Source organism: Myotis daubentonii, chromosome 15 (assembly GCF_963259705.1).
Source record: "Myotis daubentonii chromosome 15, mMyoDau2.1, whole genome shotgun sequence".
NCBI classification, from domain to species: domain Eukaryota; kingdom Metazoa; phylum Chordata; class Mammalia; order Chiroptera; family Vespertilionidae; genus Myotis; species Myotis daubentonii.
Genome location: NC_081854.1, coordinates 28,428,308 through 28,449,710, shown reverse-complemented (window position 1 = coordinate 28,449,710; position 21,403 = coordinate 28,428,308). Strand labels below are relative to the sequence as shown.

Genomic DNA, 21,403 nt, shown 5'->3' with positions numbered 1-21,403 from the left:
GGGAGACACAAGCTCCCGATGGCCCTGACTTCAGTTCCAGGCTAGTCTCTGGGGACCCAGGCTCATACGGGGAGAAACTGGACTGTCTGGCAGCGGGCGGAACTCGAGGGCAGCTTGCAGTGATTACCAGGACACTGAGACCTGGGACCTCTTAGGGCAGGACCGAGGATCAGCCATAGCTGTTTGCTCCACCCTGTTGATTCCCTGAGACCCTGCCCCACCCAAGCTGCTAGCAGAGGTTTTTGCGTATGAATGGGCTGGCCCTTTAAGATCAAAAATTACCTAACAAACTGCAGCTGGGCCAGACAGACCCAGAACATCCCAAAGAAGGCCCAAGACCCCACAGCAGCTTGCATTGCTTCACAGCTGGGCCTCATCTGGGCACCTCCAAACCCCAAACAAAGAAGAGGAACCTGCAGATCTCTCCGTAGCTCCTGCTGGGTAGCCTCAGGCAGAGGCTAAATTAGCACCTCCTTAGAGATCCAAGAGCCTGTGTACCCAGTGGTCAGATTGGGACCATCCAGATTACAACTCCTCAGATCCATAAGGGACACACTCAGGGGGCAGACTCAGGGAGCACCAAAGCCCCATTGAAGCAAGTCTTGCCCCAGAAGCGTGTCTCCAGCACAGAAGTTCTCCCACTGCAGGCACAGCTGATTCTCATAGCCAATTGGCCTGGAGGTCAATTCCTCCCAATGATAACTACAACAATCAAGGCTTAACTACAACAAGACTGTGCACACAGCCTACAAAGGGGTGCACCAAGAGTGTCCACCTCAGGTAATTGGGGAGGCTGAGCCACTGGGCCCTGTAGGACACCTAGCACAGAAAGCCACTCTATCAACACAGGGAAGCAGCCAAAATGTGGAGACAAAGAAACAGGACACAAATGACAGAAATGAAGGAAAGCAAACTATTGGATATAGAGTTCAAAACCACACTTTTAAGGTTTTTCAAGAACTTTCTAGAAATCGCCCATAAATTTAGTGAGACCCTCGAGGATATGAAAAAGGACCAACTAGAAATTAAGCATACACTGACTGAAATAAAGGATAATATACAGAGATCCAAGAGCAGACAAGAGGATCCCAAGAATCAAGTCAAAGATTTGAAATACGAAGAAGCAAAAAACACCCAACTGGAAAAGCTAAAAGAAAAAAGAATTCAAAAATATCAAGATAGTGTAAGGAGCCTCTGGGACAACTTCAAGCATCCCAATATCCGAATTATAGGGGTGCCAGAAGAAGAGAGAGAGCAAGATATCGAAAACCTATTTGAAGAAATAATGACAGAAAACTCTCCCTATCTGGTGAAAGAAATAGACTTACAAGTCCAGGAAGCGCAGAGAACCCCAAACAAAAGGAATCCAAAGAGGACCACACCAAGACACATCATAATTAAAACGCCAAGGGCAAAAGACAAAGAGAAAATCTTAAAAGCAGCAAGAGAAAAAAGTCAGTTACCTATAAGGGAGTACCCATACGATTGTCAGCTGATTTCTCAACAGAAACTATGCAGGCCAGAAGGGAGTGGCAAGAAATATTCAGAGTGATGAATACCAAGAACCTACAACCAAGATTACTTTATCCAGCAAAGCTATCATTCAGAATTGAAGGTCAGATAAAGAGCTTCACTGATAAGAAAAAGCTAAAGGAGTTCATCACCACCAAACCAGGATTATATGAAATGCTGAAAGGTATTCTTTAAGAAGAGGAAGAAGAAAAAGGTAAAGATACAAATTATGAACAACAAATACATATCTATCAACAAGTGAATCTAAAAATCAAGTGAATAAAAAATCTGATGAACAGAGTAAACTGGTGAATATAATAGAATCAGGGGCATAGAAAGGAAGTGGACTGACTATTCTCAGAGGGGAAAGGGGTGAGGGGGATGCGGGAAGAGACTGGACAAAAATCGTGCACCTATGGATGAGGACAGTGTGGGGGGGGGTAAGGGCAGAGGATGGGGTGGTAACTGGGTGGAGGGGAGCTATGGGGGGGAAAAAAAGGAACAACTGTAATAATCTGAACAATAAAGATTTATTTTTTAAAAAAATCAATAAAATATATATTTAAAAAAAAAGAAAGAAAGAGTGGGATCCAACAGGTTTGGGGTGGGAAAAGCAATCTAAAAAAATATGTCAGGAAATAAAAATGGGGACAGTAAATATAGTTCAGGTTTAAAATCCTATTTAGAATTTTTAAAGTAATCTTTAAAATACAAGTTTAGAATAAACTACTAGGGTTTCATTATACCTTATGAATTTCTTAGAAATTCTCCCTTAAAATATTTTACTCTAAAAAAGAAAATATATTTAATGATTTAATAAGTTTATTCACATTATCTTTTGTTTTTAATTAGTAAAATATCAGAAACACAACACTACTTGCCATTCCTCACTGGTAACAGTACCATTCTTGTTTAACTGTTGGTGCAATTCTTTATTTTCTTTCACCACTTCTTGGACACGCATCCTGAACATGCTCATTTCCTCCTGAAATAAAATTTATGTAAACATAATATACATATACAAACATACCTAATTTCTTAGTTCTACTGCTGTTGCTGGGCTAAAGTCAAATGGTAACAGCTTTTTAGCGAGTCTCACAGTAACAGCAGCCTGACACCAAGTGCTGCCCGGGAGGCGCTCAGTCTCATGAGAAAACACGAGATAAAAACAATGCTGAGCACAAGGGACGCTGAACCTCAGGATTTAAACATTCAAATCCTAATTTCATAACATTTTTCTATAACTGCCAAATACTTGGAAAAATAAAAAGGCCATAAGAAAAGCAGAGATGCTTGTAAACACTATAATTTTTCCTTTGTTTAAAGACTTTGGAGGATAAAATGGAGCTTTTTTTAGATAAAAATAAGACCTTTTCAAGAGTTCAGTGTGGGGGCTGGAGTCTCTTACTTTGGCTCCATTACAATTACAAAAGAGCCTCTGCTAACGCCCTCAGTCAGTATAGCTTCATTAGTCATTAGACCCAACTCCGGGACTGTTGCTTGGTCTTAGTTTTTGACTCCTAAGTCTGTGTTTGTGGTGCTGAAAAATTTAATTACTAGTACAGCTAACATCCAATCTTATTTTATATTAGAGGCTCGATGCACAAAGATTCGTGCAAAAACAGGCCTTCCTTCCCCAGCTGCTGGCACCGCCTTTGCACACTGCCCAGAGGCCCGGAGCAGCCAGGGCGAGGCGGAACACCTGCATCATTGCCATGGCAAGTGTCCTGGCCTGGCCATCGCCATCTTTGTCACGTCAATTTGCATATTCCCTCCTTATTGGCTGTGGGCGCCATCATCTTTGTTGCAAAGTGACGGTCAATTTGCAGATTCCGCCTTTATTAGATAGGATTAGTTTCAGGTGTACATACACCTGTGGCACTCTGCTGGGCCTTCTCCATCTCAGCTTTTCTCAGGCAGCCTTTGGCCAGCGTTAGTGTTGTGCTGTCCTCCAGTGAGAATCCTAGGTGCCAATATTTATTCTGGGATGACTCTACATTTTCTTCTCCCAACCAACAGATATTTATGCTTATACCTGTTTAACTTAATACAATGCCAAGTAACTCCTCTACCTCCCACTTGCTAGCAGTCCACTGGCTCTTTTCAGAACAGGGGTCAGGCAAACTAAAGCCCGCAGGCCAGTTGCCTGTTCTGTAAATATAGTTTTTTAAAAAAGATATATTTTTATGGATTTCAGAGCGGAAGGGAAAGGGGGAGAGAGAGATAGAAACATCAATGATGAGAGAGAATTATTGATGGGCTGCCTCCTGCATGCCCCCTACTGGGGATCAAACTCTCAACCTGGTTCATAGGTCGTGACCAGCTGGTTCATATGTCAATGCTCAACCACTGAGTCATGCCAGCCCAGCTGTAAGTAAAGTTATATTAGGATGCAAACATGCTCACTTGTTGGGTGTCTATGGCTACTTTCATGGTACAACAGTAGAGCTGAGTAGTTGTAAAACACAGACTGCATGGTTTGCAAAGCCTAAATTATTTACTAAATGGTCTTTACAGAGAATGTTTCCTGTGGGTTTTTTTAAGTTACTGATTTCATAGAGAAAGAGAAGCATTGATTTGTTGTCCCACTTACTTATACATTCATTGTTGCTTCTTGTATAAGCCTGACCAGGAACAAACACAAAACCTTGGTGTATTGGATGATGCTCTAACCAACTAAGCTATCTGGCCGGAGCTCCTGACCCATTTTAGAAAGAGCACTGAATTAGTAATTTTATTAATTACTAGGGTGGATATTTCATCAATCAGTATAAGATTAATTTGTCCTCTAGAAGAAAATTTTCAAAACTGCATTACAGCCCAGGCCGGTCAGCTCAGTTGTCCCACAAGGTTTGATCTCCAGTCAGAGCACATACAAGAATCAACCAATGAGTGCATACATAAGTGGAACAGCAAAAATCGAGGTTTCTCGGACTATTCTTGGGGGGGGAAGGGGTGTGGGAGATGCGGGAAGAGGCTGGACAAAAATCGTGCACCTATGGATGAGGACAGTGGGTGGGGAGTGAGGGCGGAGGGTGGGGCGGGAACTGGGAGGAGGGGAGTTATGGGGGGGGAAGAGGAACAAATGTAATAATCTGAACAATAAAGATTTAATTAAAAATAAAAAAAATAAAAGTAAAAAAAAATAAAAAAGAATGAAAACCTCACTTTCTCACTGTTTCCAATCTACACTAATAAAAGAGAAACATGGTAATTGGCCTACAACTGCTACCCTTTTCATTGGCTAATCAGCGAGATATGCAAATTAACTGTCAGCCAAGATGGCGGCCGGTAGCCAGGCAGCTTGAAACTAACATGAGGCTTGCCTGCCTCAGTGACGGAGGAAACCAACGTTCCCCGCCTGCGGCTGCAGGCCTCTGAGCCTGCAGTTTCAAACATTGTAACAAATACCGCCGGACTTCAGCCAGCAGATTCGCAACATTGTATGCAAAGGCCAGAAACCTACTTTCAGGAGCGGAGGCCTAAGAGCTGGAGCCAAGCCTCAAGCTAAAGCTGGCCCAGAATAAAAAAAAAAAAAAAGGAAAAAAGGAGCGGTTGGGAACTTCAGTCACTCCCAGCCTGAAAACAGCCCTCAGCCCCTCACCCAGACTGGCCAGGCACCCCAGTGGGGACCCCCACCCTGATCCAGGACACCCTTCAGGGCAAACCAGCCCGCCCCACCCATGCACCAGGCCTCTACCCTATATAGTAAAAGGGTAATATGCCTCCCAGCACCGGGATCAGCGGAGCCGAGAGGCCTCCCTGCACCGGGATCAGCATGACAGGGGGCAGCGCCCAAACACCCTGATCGGCCCTGCTCTGTGTCTGACAGGGTGCGGCACCCCAACCCCCCCCCCCAGCCCCCCCGGGACCTGCTCTGTGTGTGACGGGGTAGAGCCATAACCTCCCCATCGGCCCTGCCCTGAGTGTGACAGTGGCGGCGCCCTAACCCCCTGATCAGCCCTGCTCTGTGGGTGATAGAGGGTGGCGCCCCAACCCCCCCCACCCCCCCACGGGCCCTGCTCTGTGTGTGACGGGGTAGAGCCATAACCTCCCCATCAGCCCTGCCCTGAGTGTGACAGTGGCGGCGCTCCAATCCCCTGATTGGCCCTGCTCTGTGGGTGATAGAGAGCGGCACCCCAACCCACTGATCCGCCCTGCTCTGTGTGTGACAGGGGACGGTGCCCCAACTCCCCTATCCGACCTACTCTGTGAGTGACAGGGGGGAGCTCCTCAACCCCCTGATGGGCCCTGCTCTGTGCGTGACAGGAGGGAGCTCCCCAACCCCCTGATGGGCCCTGCTCTGTGCATGACAGGGTATGGAGCCCCAACCCCCCTGATGGGCCCTGCTCTGTGTGTGACAGGGGGCAGTGTCCCAATCCCCGGATTGGCCCTGCTCTGTGCGTGACAGGGGGTCACGCCGCAACCTCCCCATCCACCCTGCCTTGAGTGTAACAGGGGGTGGTGCCCCAACCCCCCAATCGGCCCTGCTCTGAGCCCGACCAGGGGCTGCACCTAGGGATTGGGCCTGCCCTCTGCCACCCGGGAGCAGGCCTAAGCCAGCAGGTCGTTATCTCCCGAGGGGTCCCAGACTGCTAGAGGGCACAGGCCGGGTTGAGGTACCCCCCCTCCCCCCTCGAGTGCACAAAGTGCACTGGGCCTCTAGTAGCTCAATAATTGGAATTCCCTGAGGTTGCCTCTTCACGGCCTGCTACCGTCCTCAGTCTGCCCAAACGTCCCTTCTAACAGTGGTGTTTGCAGCTGCAGACAATCAGGAAAGAAGTGCCTTGCACTGCTGCCTTCCTGCACCCTGAGACCCCAGCCCATGTGGGGCTGCCTGTCTGGAAACTTCCAATGCAGCACCACCCTGTCCCTCCATAACTCCATCTAACCCTGCCCACCCCTCCTGCTCCACCCATCATTCCCAACCTGCCTCCCCTCTTCCTTCTTTCCCTGCCTCCTAGCCTGCTTCCTTCATTCCTTCCTCCTTTCCTTTAACAAACATTTGAGTACCTGTTAGATGTTTGAATAGATATTCAAAGTTTAAAATGGTCTTATTTTTTAATAAATCTTGTCTCTTCTGACATCTGCCAACCTACCTGAAGGGTGGAAATGAGCTCATCTTTTTCTTTCATTCGGTCTTCATAAGCCAGCAACAAGGGTGACAGGTACTTTATATCCAACTGAAGATAAAGGTTGGTAAATAAGGTTAATATATTTCTTACATCTAAACACAACCAGAAAATTTTTTTAAAGATGATAAAATACACTTAATTTGGAATGGATTTGAATAGCTATTCAAATATAGCCCAGAAAATATGGGCCTGAAATTAAATAACTTTTACTTACCAACCAGGGTGGTATAGGGCCCTTTGATGGTAGGCCTTCAATATTTATACTCTAAGAACAAAACACATTTTGAAGACAAATTAAACTATAATTCTGAAATTTCAAGCCTTAAGATATTCTTAATCAACTATGCATCAGCAATCTATGCATCTATATGTGTAGAAAATGTTCTTTTGGAATGTTTGAGAATAATTTGAGATAAAATGCCTCCTTTCCTGTAATACTTCAGTGTATATCTCCTAAAAAGAAAAACCTTCACTTACTCAACCACACTGCCATCATAAAAATCAAGAACTCAACAGTGATATACAATATTCTAATCTACAGAATATATTCAAATTTCACCTATTTTCTATAAGTTCAACTATTTTTTTTTAATACCATGTAGTATTTTGGTGAGTATAACTGTTCACAGTTTCTTATGATCCTTAGTATTTTTGTGTTATCAGTTCTAATGCCTCCTCTTTATTTCTAATTTTATTTGAATCATCTTTTTTCTTAGTCTAGCTAAAGGTTGGTCAAATGTATTTGTCCTTTCAAAAAAACAGTTCTTAGTTTCATTGATGTGTTCTGTTGTCTTTTTAGTCTCTATTTCATTTATTTCTGCTGATTTTCATTTTATTCCTCCTGTTAACTTTGAGCTAAAAGTCTTCTTTTGTTTAGTTCCTCAAGGTGTAAACTTAGGTTATTCATTTATTCTTAGATTTTAATGTTTGTATTTATTGCTATAAATTTCCCTTTAGAACTACTTTTGCTGCTTCCCATAAGTTTTGGCACATCATGCTTCCATTTTCATCTTTTTCAAGGTATTTTTTCTTCTTTTCCATTTTCATTTGTTTCAAAGTATTTTTTTACTTCTCTTTTGACCCACTGGTTGTTCAGTAGCATGTTGTTCAATGTCCACATATTTGTAAATTTTCTTATACTTCCTAATTTCATACACTGTGGTCAGAAAAGATGATTGATATGTCAATATTCTTAAATTTATTAAGACTTGTTTTGTGTCCGAACCTATGATCTGTACTGGAGAATGTTCCGTGTGCACTTGAGAAGAGTGTGTATTTCGCTGCTGTTGGAGGAAAAGTTCTGTATCAGGTCTGTCTGATCTAACATGCATTTTAAGTCCAATATTTCCTTATGACTTTCTATCTTGATGACCTATCTATTATTGGGGTATTGAAGTCCCCTACTATTATTGCTATTTCCCCCTTCAGTTGTTAATATTTGCTTTATATATTTAGGTGCTCTGATGTTGGGTACATAAATATTTACAATTATTATACTCTCTTGATGAATTGACTCCTTTACCATTATGTAATAACCTTCTTTGTCTCTTTTACCGTTTTAATTTAAACTCTATTTTGTCTGATATAAGCATAGTTACCCCTTCTTTCTTTGGCTTCCATTTACATTAAATGTATGTTTCTATCCCTTCGCTTTCAGTATAAGTATGTCCTTAAAGCTGAAGTGAGTCTTTTGTAGGCAGCAGATAGTTGGATCTTTTTTCTGTTTCTCTATTCTGCCACTCTATGTCTTTTGATTGTAGAATTTAGTCCTTTCGACCATAGTAGGGGGAGAACCAAGATGGCGGCATAGGTTAACGCCAGAGTTTGCTGCTTTGAACAACTACTTCAAAAGTGAAACCAAAAAACGGAAGGGACATCACCCAGAACCACAGGAACGCTGGCTGAGTGGAAGTCCTACAACTAGGAGGAAAGAGAAACGCATACGGACACTCAGAGGAGGCGCAGTGCTGAAGTCAAATTCTGAGGTGCGGAGTGCGTGGAGCGGGCTGGCGGCGGAGGGCGTGGTTGTTGTTTTCAATCGGGAGGGAGTCGCAGACTCTGAGCTCCAGATCCGGGCAAGTCTTTAGGGACCCAGACTCAAACGGGAGAAGCGGGACTGTCTGGCTTCCGTCAGAGCGAGTGCAGCTTTCTCTCCCAGCTTTGCAGAGGGTGCTGGGACTCAGAGAGGCAGAGTCCCTGGGGACAGGACTGAGAGCCGCCATAACTGCTCTCTCCGGCCCACCCTGTTGATCCTGTGCAACCCGCCCTGCCCAAGCCCTGCACAGAGGCATTTGCCGGATAGCCTCAGGCAAAGGCTAGATTAGCACCTCCCTAGAGGACAGAAGTTCTCTCACTGCTGACACAGCTGATTCTCATAGCCACTTGGCCTGGAGGTCAAACCCTCCCTGGAATTAGCTACAACAATCAAGATTTATCTATAAGACTGCGAACAAAGACCACTAGGGGTTACACCAAGGAAGCATAACAAAATGCGGAGACAAAGAAACAGGACAAAATTGTCAATGGAAGATATAGAGTTCAGAACCACACTTTTAAGGTCTCTCAAGAACTGTTTAGAAGCTGCCGATAAACTTAATGAGATCTACACGAAAACTAATAAGACCCTCGATCTTATATTGGGGAACCAACTAGAAATTAAGCATACACGGACTGAAATAACGAATATTATACAGACGCCCGACAGCAGACCAGAGGAGCGCAAGAATCAAGTCAATGATTTGAAATGCGAGGAAGCAAAAAACATCCAACCGGAAAAGCAAAATGAAAAAAGAATCCAAAAATGCGAGGATAGTGTAAGGAGCCTCTGGGACAGCTTCAAGCGTACCAACATCAGAATTATAGGGGTGCCAGAAGATGAGAGAGAGCAAGATATTGAAAACCTATTTGAAGAAATAATGACAGAAAACTTCCCCCACCTGGTGAAAGAAATGGACTTACAGGTCCAAGAAGCGCGGAGAACCCCAAACAAAAGGAATCCAAAGAGGACCACACCAAGACACATCATAATTAAAATGCCAAGAGCAAAAGATAAAGAGAGAATCTTAAAAACGGCAAGAGAAAGAAACTCAGTTACCTACAAGGGAATACCCATACGACTGTCAGCTGATTTCTCAACAGAAACTTTGCAGGCCAGAAGGGAGTGGCAAGAAATATTCAAAGTGATGAATACCAAGAACCTACAACCAAGATTACTTTATCCAGCAAAGCTATCATTCAGAATTGAAGGTCAGATAAAGAGCTTCACAGATAAGGAAAAGCTAAAGGAGTTCATCCCCACCAAACCAGGATTATATGAAATGCTGAAAGGTATCCTTTAAGAAGAGGAAGAGGAAGAAAAAGGTAAAGATACAAATTATGAACAACAAATATGCATCAATCAACAAGTGAATCTAAGAATCAAGTGAATAAATAATCTGATGAACAGAATGAACTGGTGATTATAATAGAATCAGGGACATAGAAAGGGAATGGACTGACTATTCTTGGGGGGGAAAGGGGTGTGGGAGATGTGGGAAGAGACTGGACAAAAATCGTGCACCTATGGATGAGGACAGTGGGTGGGGAGTGAGGGCGGAGGGTGGGGCGGGAACTGGGAGGAGGGGAGTTATGGGGGGGAAAAAAAAAGAGGAACAAATGTAATAATCTGAACAATAAAGATTTAATTAAAAAAAAAAAGAATTTAGTCCTTTCATTTTAATTAATTATTAAGTATGGCCTTTTTAGTTGCCATCTGTTCATTGTTTGCTGGCTGTTTTGTAATTCCTTCCTGCCTTTCTTGCTCTCTTCCTTTGTGATTTGATGCTTTCCTGTAGTAGTATGTTTTGATTCTTCCTTTCTCTTTCTCTTTTGTGTACATCTATTATAGGTATTTGCTTTGTGATTACCATGAGGCTTGCATAAGACATTTTTAACAGTCATTTTAAGCGAATAACAACTTAACTTTGAGCTTTTAATCAGCTTGCATCTACATGCTCACTACAATTCCCCTCACTGGGTCACTGGTGGGTCTCAGTACACAATAAACACACACAGCTCTATATTTTTACCACCACCCCACATTTTGTTTTTGATATAATTTATACCTTTTTATATTGTTTATCCATTAACAAATTATTGTAGAGTTATTTTGAATACTTTTGTCTTTAACCTTTATACTAGAGGTATGATTTACATCATTACAATATTGGAGTATTTTGAATTTAACTATATATTTACCTTTACCAGTAAGTTTTATACTTTCATATGATTTTGTTACTAATTAGTACCTATTCTTTTCAGCTTGAAGAACTCCATTTATTTATTTATTTATTTATTTTTATATTTTATTGATTTTTTACAGAGAGGAAGGGAGAGAGACAGTTAGAAACATCAATGAGAGAGAAACATCGATCAGCTGCCTCCTGCACATCTCCCACTGGGGATGTGCCCGCAACCCAGGTACATGCCCTTGACCGGAATCGAACCTGGGACCTTTCAGTCCGCAGGCCGACGCTCTATCCACAGAGCCAAACCAGTTTCGGCTGAAGAACTCCATTTAAAAAAAATTTTTTTTTTATTGATTTCAAAGAGGAAGAGAGAAGGAATATAGAAACATCAATAAGAGAGAACATTGATTGGCTGCCTCCTACACACCCCCTACAGGGGATTGAGCCCGCAACCTGCACATAAGCCCTGACGGGGAATCGAACTGTGACCTCCTGGTTCATAGGTCAACACTCAACCACTGAGCCACACTGGCTGGGCATTGAACAATTCTTTTTAACATTTTTTGTAAGGCTGGTCAGCTGGCGATGAACTCCTTCGAATTTTGTTTGTCTGGAAAACTCTTTATCTCAGTTCTGAAGGACCACTTTTCCAGGTAGACTATTCTTATTTGGTATAATTTTTTCTTTCAGCACTTTGAATAGATCATCCTACTCCCTTGTGGCCTGCAGTTTCTGCTGAAAAAATCCACTTACAGTCTTATGGAGGTCCCCTTGTATGTGAAGAACATTTTTCTTGCTATTTTTAAGATTCTCTCTTGGAGACTCACTGACTCCAAGTAGGAGATGGCCATTTTGCGTGTTCCTTTTACCTTTTGACAATTTAAAATAACGTGGTTTGGTGTGGGTCTCTTTATTTTATTTATCTTATTTATTTTTTTGTTAATCCTCACCCAAGGATATTTTCCAATTGGTTTTTAGGGAGAGTGGAAAAAAGAGAGAGAAACACACAGAGAGCAACATCAATGTGAGAGAAACACATCGATTGGTTGCCTTATACTAGGGCCAGGGCCCAAGGAACCTGCAACCAAGGTGTGTGCCCTTGACCAGGACTGAATCCGGGACCCTTTGGTTCGCAGGCCGACACTTAAGCCAAACCGGCTAGGGTGGTGTGGGTCTCTTTAGATTACTTTGGTACTCTGGACTTCCTGAATCTGGTTATCTGTTTCTTTCCCCAGGTTAGGGGAGTTTTCAGCCATTATATCTTTGATAAGGTTTCTGTCCCTTTCTCTCTTTTTCTTCTGAGACCTCTATAGTGTGTATATACATCTGCTTGATGGTATGCCATAAGTCCCTTAAGCTATCTTCACACTTTTTCATTCTTTTTTGATTCTCTGATTGGATGAATACCACTGCCCTGTTTTCAAGTTTGCTGATCCTTTTTCCATTTGCTTTAGTCTGCTGTGGAACCCTTCTATTGAATTTTTCAGTTTAGTTATTGTATTCTTCAGCTTTATGATTTCTTTGGTACCTTTTTATATCTTCTATCTCTGTTGAAATTCTCACTTGTTCATGCATTGCTTTCCTGACCTCGATGAGCATCTTTAATTTTTTTGTTTTGAGAGTACTGTTGTGAAAGCTGGGGACAGTGAAACAAGGAAGAGCTTAGGATAGAAGCAGCAACAGAAGAGAGCCTAGGCAGGGCTGCTTTGGCTCATTGGAGAGTCAGAGAACAGGGGGCCTTGGAGATAGGTTCAGGGGGTTAGCCCAGGACAAGCTGCCTCCGCCTACTGCTCTCCTGGCTGCCAGTCTCGTGGGGCCCCTCAGATGCATGCCTGAGAAGGAAGAAAGGTGTGGGCGTGCTCCCCTGAGGGAGAGCTCCCTTGATGAGCATGTTTACGACTGTTATACGACTGAGTAAATCACTTATTTCCATTTCATTAAGGCTGGTTTCTGAAGATTAATTTTGTTCTTTTGTTTGAAACACATTCCTTCCTTTGTTCATTTTCCTGGACCCTGAGTTAGTGTTGCTAATTAGATAAAGCAGCCTCCTCTCCTAGTCTTGGCAGAATGGTCTCTTACAGGAGATGGACCTCACCAGTCAGCCCAGTTGGAGTTCCTGGTTGCCTTTCAAACCTTTGTGATAGTCCACTGTCTTTGTTCTCAATGGCTCCCAGTAGTTGAGGAGATACCAAGACCCACAGTGTCCCAACGAGGGGACTGCAGTGAGCACCTAGATGCAGGATGATTAGAAGCCAGACCCTCAGGCAGCAGTCAGGAAAGTATGCAGTTACACCCCTTTAAGGGAAAAAGTGGGAGATGGCCATTTTTGCATGCTCCCTTTGTGCTGAGCCTGGGATACAGCTTCAGAGTTTGGGGGTGTGCTCCTGAGCCCCTTTAAAAACTGTTTCTTGTTTGCTATAAACCTGTGTGGGACTCATGAATGCAAGTCCCATTGACCAGAGTTAGGTGATTTGGGGTCTGTATAAACTAGTCTGTCTTCTTTTGAGAGTTAGTGCGCTGATAAATTACAGTTGTAAACTTGAGGAACAAGACTTAGAATGGAGCCCTAGGTGGTTTGGCTCAGTGGATAGAGCGTCGGCCTGTGGACTGAAGGATCCCAGGTTCAATTCTGGTCAAGGGTACATTCTTGGGTTGCGGGCTTGATCCCCAGTGGGGTCGTGCAGGAGGCAGCCAATCAATGATTCTCTCTCATCATTGATATTTCTCTCTCTCTCTCTCTCCCTCTCCCTCTCCCTTCCTTTCTGAAATCAATAAAGATATATTATAAAAAAAAAAAAAAAAAAAGAAGGAAGGAAGGGAAGAAAGGAAGGGAGGTAGAGGGGAGAAGAAGGAAATAGAAAGGTCCCTAGAATATGCTGTGCTTTGTATGTGTCTTTTTATGCCAAATTGTAATAAATATGAATCCCTCAATTCAACTTGAAAGGCTAAAAAAAGGCTGATTTTTCTTAATTGGAAACATTACCTCTTCCTTCGATAAATGCCTGAATTTTGTTTGATATCTGCTCAGTTCTACATTCAAACGATGGACAGTCATTTTCAACCCATCATTTTCATCCACCAGTTCTTGAGCTTGTTTTCTTAGATAAAGTAATTCAGGTGCAGCAACTACTGAAAAAAATTAATATTATACTCTAAGAACATGTAGCAAATAGATTAAGATTTTATATGAATTGCTAACCATCTGCCCTTTTGGGCTCACAGAGGCAGTGAATTACACATAGGTTCAAATGAATAAAAGTTTCTAAGTTTTTTAACACTAAATAGGCAACACTTTGGAAGTTTGTGGAAATTTTTACATGTACAACTAATTAAGGTAAAATAAAAACTTTAGATTGAAAAGGAAAAGTCATTGTTTCCAATGATATATAAATATTTGCCTTGCAAATCATATAGTATAAATGGAAAATTTATTAAAATAACTTTCCCAAATATTAAAAAACATAATAGAAAATAGATCCCACAAAGTAATAACAGAAATAATGTAAAGTATCTAGAAATAAGTGTGACTAAGACAAGAAATATGCAAGGTCTATATGAAGAAAATGATATAATCTTTCTTTAGGCAATAATATTAGCCTTATATAAATAGATAGATGTATAGAGACAAAAATAAGTGAATATATGTATAACCTGAGAGGTAAAAAGGACTTGACATCAAGGGCATAAGCCATAAAAGAAAAATATCCTTATCAACAAACTGAAAGCTAACATCCTTAATACACAAAGAGCTCCTACAAAACAATGAGAAAAAGCCAGATATCTCAATTTAAAGTCAGAAAATTTAGCCCTGGCCATTGTGGCTCAGTTGGTTGGAGCATCATCCAATGTACCAAAAGGTTGCAGTCAGGGCATATACCTAGGTTGTGAGTTTGGTCCCCAGTCAGGGTGTGTATGGGAGGCAACTAAGTGATGTTTCTCTCTCACATCGATGTTCTCTCTCTCTCTCTCTCTCTCTCTCTCTCTCTCTCTCTCTCTCTCTCTCTCTCTCTCTCTCTCTCTGTCAATAAAAACATATCCTTGGGTGAGAATTTAAAAAACAACAATATACCAATGTTAATTTCTTAGCATGGACAACTGTACTATTGTTAAGAGGTAGACATTAGAAACCTGAATAAAGACTATAATGCAGCCCTGGCTGAGCTGGATCGCCAGTAGGGGCGTGCAGGAGGCAACAAATAAATGCTTATGTTTTTTGTATTTTATTTATCTTTTTTTGTTGTTGCTAATCTTCACCTGACGATATTTTTCCATTGATTTTTAGAGAGTGGAAGAGAGGAGAAAAGCCACATCCATTGGTTGATCTCTCCCTCTCCCTTCCTCTTTCTCTAAAATAAATAAAAACATGTTTTTTAAAGTGGGAAAATTTATAAAAGAAAAAGAAAAAGAAAATGATATGCAAAGATATGAAAAAAATACCCACGCTCACTGATAATAAGATAAATACAATTTAAGATGGGATTCCTGCCCTAACCGGTTTGGCTCAGTGGATAGAGCGTTGGCCTACGGACTGAAGGGTCCCATATTTGATTCTGGTCAAATGTTTCTAGCTCTCTATCCCTCTCCCTTCCTCTCTGTAAAAAATCAATAAAATATATGTTTTTAAAAAATGGGATTTTTTTTGCCTATCAAATTAGCAAGAAAAATATAATCCTCATTATTGGTAAATATGTGGTGAAAAGGCACTTTTATATGCTGTTCAATGAGATAAAAATTGATATGAAATATATGTAAAGTTACTTTCCTAAGCATCAAATCCAGAAGTATTAGAATTTCTTTAACATAACAATAATGATATAGCAGATAAAGTCAAATTTCACAAAAGAACCTAAAATATATCAACATTAAAATCAATAAATATTACAACCTAAAATATTAACTCTCAAAATAAGAAAATGAGTTAAGTCCTGTTTGTTCCTTTAATTAAAAAACTGTAGTTGTCCCCACCTTCCTTAGAGGATGCCTTCTCGGCCTCTTTCAGCTTTCCATTTTCTTTTACTCTTCTCTTAAATTTTAATTGTAGTTCTTTCATTGCTTGTTTTACTATGTTAAGTTCAAGAGTAAGTGTTTGGTTTGTTGTGTTCAGATGCAAATTTTCTTCTTTTAATTTCTCAAACTTTTCTTTGGTTATTTCTATACACCGTTGACGTGTTTTACCAGTTATATCTGAAAAGGTATAAGGAAAACGTTTTAAAATATTGACATTTACAATTTTACATCAAAATTACGTGAGACTTCATTTGAAAAACCATGTTAGCAACTACTTTGTGTCAGGCCTCATGTTATTCTCTTTGCTCCTGGGAAAGAGAATGGCCTGCACAAGAAAGAATGAGTGGTCTGATGAGACTACAGTGGATGACAAGAGAGGTGACAGAGGGGGAAGCAGGACTCAGGGGAGGCGCTTGTATATCATAATATGCAGAGTGGAGGCCACCAGGAACCAGGAAGGCTTTTGGGCAGAGGTGTGAAAAGAAGAGGTTCTACTCTCAGATGAGTCCCTCAGGGCAGCAGTAAAGAAAGGGAAGGAATGAGGCCCAGCCCAGAGGAGCTCTGAGGGCAGCGCTATGATGGGAACATATATGAGCGAAAGACTCAGGGGCCAAAGCCCCACAGGACCCAACAGGGAGGGGCAAATCAAGATCTGCGTTTGGAAGACACTTAGCCAGACAAGGAAACAAGTGGAGCAAGAGAAGCTAAGCTCGGCTTAGGACACAGGCCCATAGCACTGAAGGCAGACTCAGCTGAAACAGGGGAGCCACCAGATGTGGGCAGTATCTGATGGCACCATGGAGAGAAGGAAACCAGAGACCACAAAGGATTTTAAGAAGGAAAAGCAAGAAAGATGGGAAGAACCCTAGCCGGTTTGGCTCAGCGGACAGAGCGTCAGCCTGCGGACTGAAGGTTCCCAAGTTCGATTCCGGCCGAGGGCACATGCCCAGGTTGTGGGCTCGATCCCCAGTAGGGGAAGTACAGGAGGCAGAGATCAATGATTCTTTCTCATCATTGATGTTTCTCTCTCCCTCTCTGAAATCACTAAAAATATATTTAAAAAAGAAAAGAAAAAGGAAAGATAGGAAGAAAACAGAGTGATGTTCCATGGAGAGATATGCTCACAAAGCTCAAAAAAGGTGAAAACTACAGTGGGCTCCCTGGCCAGGGCACACCTCCAAGTGGAGGTGGAAACAGAAGCAGAGCTTCTGTGGACAGACAAGCGGGGGAAGGCTGGTGGCTCCAGACAGTAGATTCAGCACACACCCCAGGGGACAGGCAAAAGCTAGGGAGGGGACAGGTGACTCCAGATAACACCCTCTGACCCTGATACGCATATATCCAGTCTTTAGAACATGAAAGGAAAGGCTAAGAAATGAGTAACTCCACAGCTACACTGAGAACAAGAGGGGAACCCCAGAAAGAAAACAATTGAGATTAGGTTGAAGACAGAAGCTGCAGCCTAAAATATGTCAGGAGACGTCAGCTACAAAAGGTGGGGATGCCTCACCCTGGCAGATAATAGGAACCTAAATGGCCTAGAAAGATGTCCAGTTAGAGCACCAGATGGGGCTCAAATCCTTTGGGCCAGGCAGGCACTAAAGAGGCAGGGCAGGCCTGAAGGGGTGTAGAATCCCATAAGGAAGAGGGACCCCTAAGACCCCTGACTGGCCTGTCAGTCACTGAAGACAGGCTGTACAATTGGCAGCCTTGCTTGTTTCCCCATCTGAGCAGCCTGCAGTAAGCAGATACAGTGTCTCCAGGCAGACCAACAGGGGCTCTCAAGGACCAAGGTGGGCACACCACCAAGAACCAGCAAGTTTCAGAGCCAAGAAAAGCACCCAAGTCAAATTACAGAGGAGAGAGTGGCTGGCACAAAAATGACAAGATTTTGGAATAAGTATATTTAACATTTTCAAAGAGATGCTTGTTGATATTTCATAGAAATCATATAAGCAAACATTTTGAGTAATACATAAATTCAAAGGATGGGCTAAGTGGCAGGATATATACAAAGACGAATGAGCCTATGGGCTAGAAGTTAGAGCCCTAGCAAACTCCTACAACAACACCAAAACCAGTGACAGAATGGGTGAAAGTCAAGTCAACCCTAAGATAGAATGGAGGACAGGCTGAAAAGGCTTGATACGCAATACAGTTTTTGGATAGTGATGTGAAGCATAACAGGCAAAATTCACAAAATTCACTTTGAAAGCTACCGAAGCTCCACAAACATTATAGGGGAGAGTGCCCCAGAAAACATCTCTAAATCTCACATTGCCTCCAGCCCCAGAGCAGAACCCTTATTTGCATATACCCAGCCTCCCAGTATCTAAGCACCTCCCACAGGTCCTTCCAGTCCCCACTCCCAGGATCTGAGCACAGCTTCAGAGGACATACTTCCACTATAAGCTTTTCGATCATAATCAAATTCAAAAGGCAAATACCTGGGGAGGGTGGAGGTTTTCCACATAATGGTGTTTTTTCATCCTAAGGGGAAAAAAGTCATGAGCCTAATAAACTGAGAGTGTTAGCATCTTCTGTTCAAACTTTATGCCTTTTTGCCTGTAAGTTCAGTCAGTCACTGTCTTTATATGTAGGTCCCACGAGTAATGGGCCATCAGTTCACATTTTTCAAGCATGTGATATGGCTGCAGATGCTGAGCAGAGAGATGTGCAAAGCAAACTCCAGCCAGGACTTTCTCCTTGGGACATGCAAGAAGACCCCATAAACTGCAGAGAAGCACGTTTTTCAGGGTGCCAAGAAAAGAATATAAGTTCTTGCTTTTCAACACAAAACCTCGAGGAAAGGGAAAGCTTTAACTTTTGTTAATTTTTCCATTACACATCAGTCTGATACTAAGTTTCTAATTTCTGCTGAAAAAGTAGATGAGGTTTATAAATTAACTAGAGGCCCGGTGCATGAAATTTGTGCACAGTAGGGTCCCTAGGCCTAGTTGGTGATCAGGGCCGATTGGAGCCTTCTGGCTGCCAGCTGGGGCCTTCCTTCGTTCTGCACTGCCCCCTGGTGGTCAGCGCACATCATAGCAAGGGATCTGTCTGGTCAAACTCCCATGGGGACAATTTGCATATTAGGCTTTTTTATATATAGATTCTACTGAGAAATGTTTAATTTTAAAATTCCTATGACCTCACACAATTCAAAACATAAGTTAGAACTATTTCCATGTTTGCAAATTAGTTATTGTCTATTCATTCTACAAATTATGTGATTTCAAACCTCTCAATACATTAGTTTCATTTTTAAACTGTGGAAAATATGAATTTCTTCAAGTTTTTTAAGTATTAAAAAAAACCATTCAGCCTGCCCGCAGTGGCTCAGTTGGTTGAGCATCGTCCTGTGCTGGTTTGATTCCTAGTCAGGGCACACACCTGGGTTGCGAATTCAATCCCTGCTTGGGGCGTGCATGGGAAGGCAACGGATCGATATTTCTCTCTCTCTCTCCCTTCTTCTCTTTAAGCATGTCCTTGGATGAGGATTAAAAAAAGGAAGAAACATCCAATCAGAAAGAACTCTTAAGGGAGGTTTCCCCCCAAAAAATCAAAAGTTATTTAAACATTATGGTAGAAATTCAATCTATTGAGAAAACCAGTTTTTGAAAAACTAATCTTACCTTTAAAGTCAGAACAGAATGTTCACCATCTGATTTTAAAAAGACAAGAGAAAAAATTAAAAGCAGATAAAGACATTTGACATCTCAGAAGAGTTCAATCACAGAAACTCACCTTCTACAGCAGAGCTAAACAAGGCAGGGAGCGGCAGCAGGCATGGCCAGATCGCATGGCAAGCTGGTCCCAGAGCGAGGCCGGGAGCCCAGCTCTGAACTGCTCATCCTTGACTATCCTGCTCATTCCTGAGCACCTTCAGTGGCTCACAGCATTGCAGAACCAAGGCCAAATGCCTCAGTGTGACTCTGAGCCCTTTACATGTAGGGCTCCTCCCCATCTTTCCAACATACCCCCACCCCAGTGCTCCCTCCGCAGGTCCCACCTGCCATTCCCCAAATGGGCTGGGCCTAGCCTGCCTGGAAGTAGCATCCAACTTGGTCAGAACAGTAGTTGTTCCTTGAAGCAAACTGCCTCAATGACACACATGAAAACAAATCTTGTCCAGTAACTCATTTTTGACTCATAAATATATACTTGTGATTAATATCCTCCATGAAGAGGTTGACCTTATGACCCAGTTTGCCTATACCCCTTGTCGTAGTGAAAAGTTGGGTTTTCAACTTTTTAGAAGTTCATTGCTTTTAACTTTCCACAATTAATTTGCAGAGCAGAAATAATTGGCTGAGAAATAAATTAGAAGCAAATATGCCAAAAAAATATAGAATTCAGAAAAACAAACAAAAATGCTTAAAGATGCATACATTATAAATTTACTTATTGGTTCATTACAATTACCAACACTTGAGCAACTAATCAATGAAGAGCTTATTTTTTTACCAAAAAGTCATCTTAATCCACTATTTTTAAACAAACTGCCTTTTTAAAAAATGTATTTTTAAACATTTTTCCAATTAAAGTTGACATTCAATATTAATAGACCTGGTTTTGATCACGTGTTTTGGGGCAGCCTGGACTGGGCACCAGATGAAATCCTACCCAGTCCTTCTAGCCTAATGGCCTCTTCTCCCTGCCACTTTCTACAACTGGCAGACAATGTTGATTGCTCTCTGGTCTTTGTGCCCACTTCTACGACCAGCTTTAGTACCCAGGCAGTTTACCATCTACACATCCTCCCCTGCAACTAGAATGTGAAGGTAAAGGCTGTGGCTCCATCATTTCTGGCACATAGTAAGCTGAATAAATTTCTGATGGGCAAATGTTTAAACTGATAAAAAAAATAATTAAAATAATTTACATTTTTAATAACTGTTACAATATGTTTGATTTGGTATCTTCCAATGCTACCTCAGATCTACTGCTTTCCTATTTAGTGGAATCTTCTATGTGTCCCTTAAATTCTTCACAAAATAAAGTTGGGGGAGGGCAGGGGATTAAATGGCGGGGGGGGGGGGGGGGGGACAGGCTTCTAGTCAAAATGGGAGAGTAGGTAAACGCAGTACTGACATCTCTTGTGACCACTTCAAAATTACAACTAAACTACTGAACAACCATCACTGAGAACTGCCTGAAGTCTAGCTGAACAGAACTCCTATAACTAAGGAAGCCACAGGGAGACCGGTAGGAGGGGCAGAAATGCAGAATGGTCATGTTCCACACCCATGTGAGGAGGTTAAGAATCAGGAGGGATATCTCAGCTGGGGAGGAGTCTCAGCCCAGGGTTCCAGGGCCAGGAACAGAAGTCCCCATAATACAGCAGAGACTGAGTCTGAGTAAGACGGAAGGCTGCTGGGGTCCCAGGCAGTTCCTCTTAAAGGGCCCACACTCAGACTTACTCAGACTCACTTGCTCTGAACATAGGAACTAGATTGTCTGGCTTTGGGGTGAGGGCTGGAGGGGTAGCTTTCTCCCAGACAGAAGTGCAAGCAGAAGACA

General features: G+C 42.3%; 1 protein-coding gene across 3 annotated transcripts in view; it reads right to left on the bottom strand.

Annotated features, from left to right (window-relative positions):
* CEP89 (centrosomal protein 89) overlaps window positions 1–21,403 on the bottom strand; it is a 77,649-nt gene that overhangs the window by 35,411 nt on the left and 20,835 nt on the right. For 2 of the 3 annotated variants that reach the window (XR_009448849.1, XM_059667017.1), the window contains exons 6-12: window positions 19,516–19,544; window positions 18,328–18,370; window positions 15,839–16,057; window positions 13,857–14,002; window positions 6,862–6,912; window positions 6,612–6,695; window positions 2,394–2,497 (exon numbers count right to left, since the gene is read on the bottom strand). Coding sequence is in view for 2 of the 3 variants with exons in the window: in XM_059667017.1 (XP_059523000.1) it covers window positions 2,394–2,497; window positions 6,612–6,695; window positions 6,862–6,912; window positions 13,857–14,002; window positions 15,839–16,057; window positions 18,328–18,370; window positions 19,516–19,544 (676 nt within the window). In the remaining variant the exon portion in view is untranslated. The remainder of the gene's footprint in view (window positions 1–2,393; window positions 2,498–6,611; window positions 6,696–6,861; window positions 6,913–13,856; window positions 14,003–15,838; window positions 16,058–18,327; window positions 18,371–19,515; window positions 19,545–21,403) is intronic. The other variant, XM_059667018.1, reaches the window with a different exon arrangement.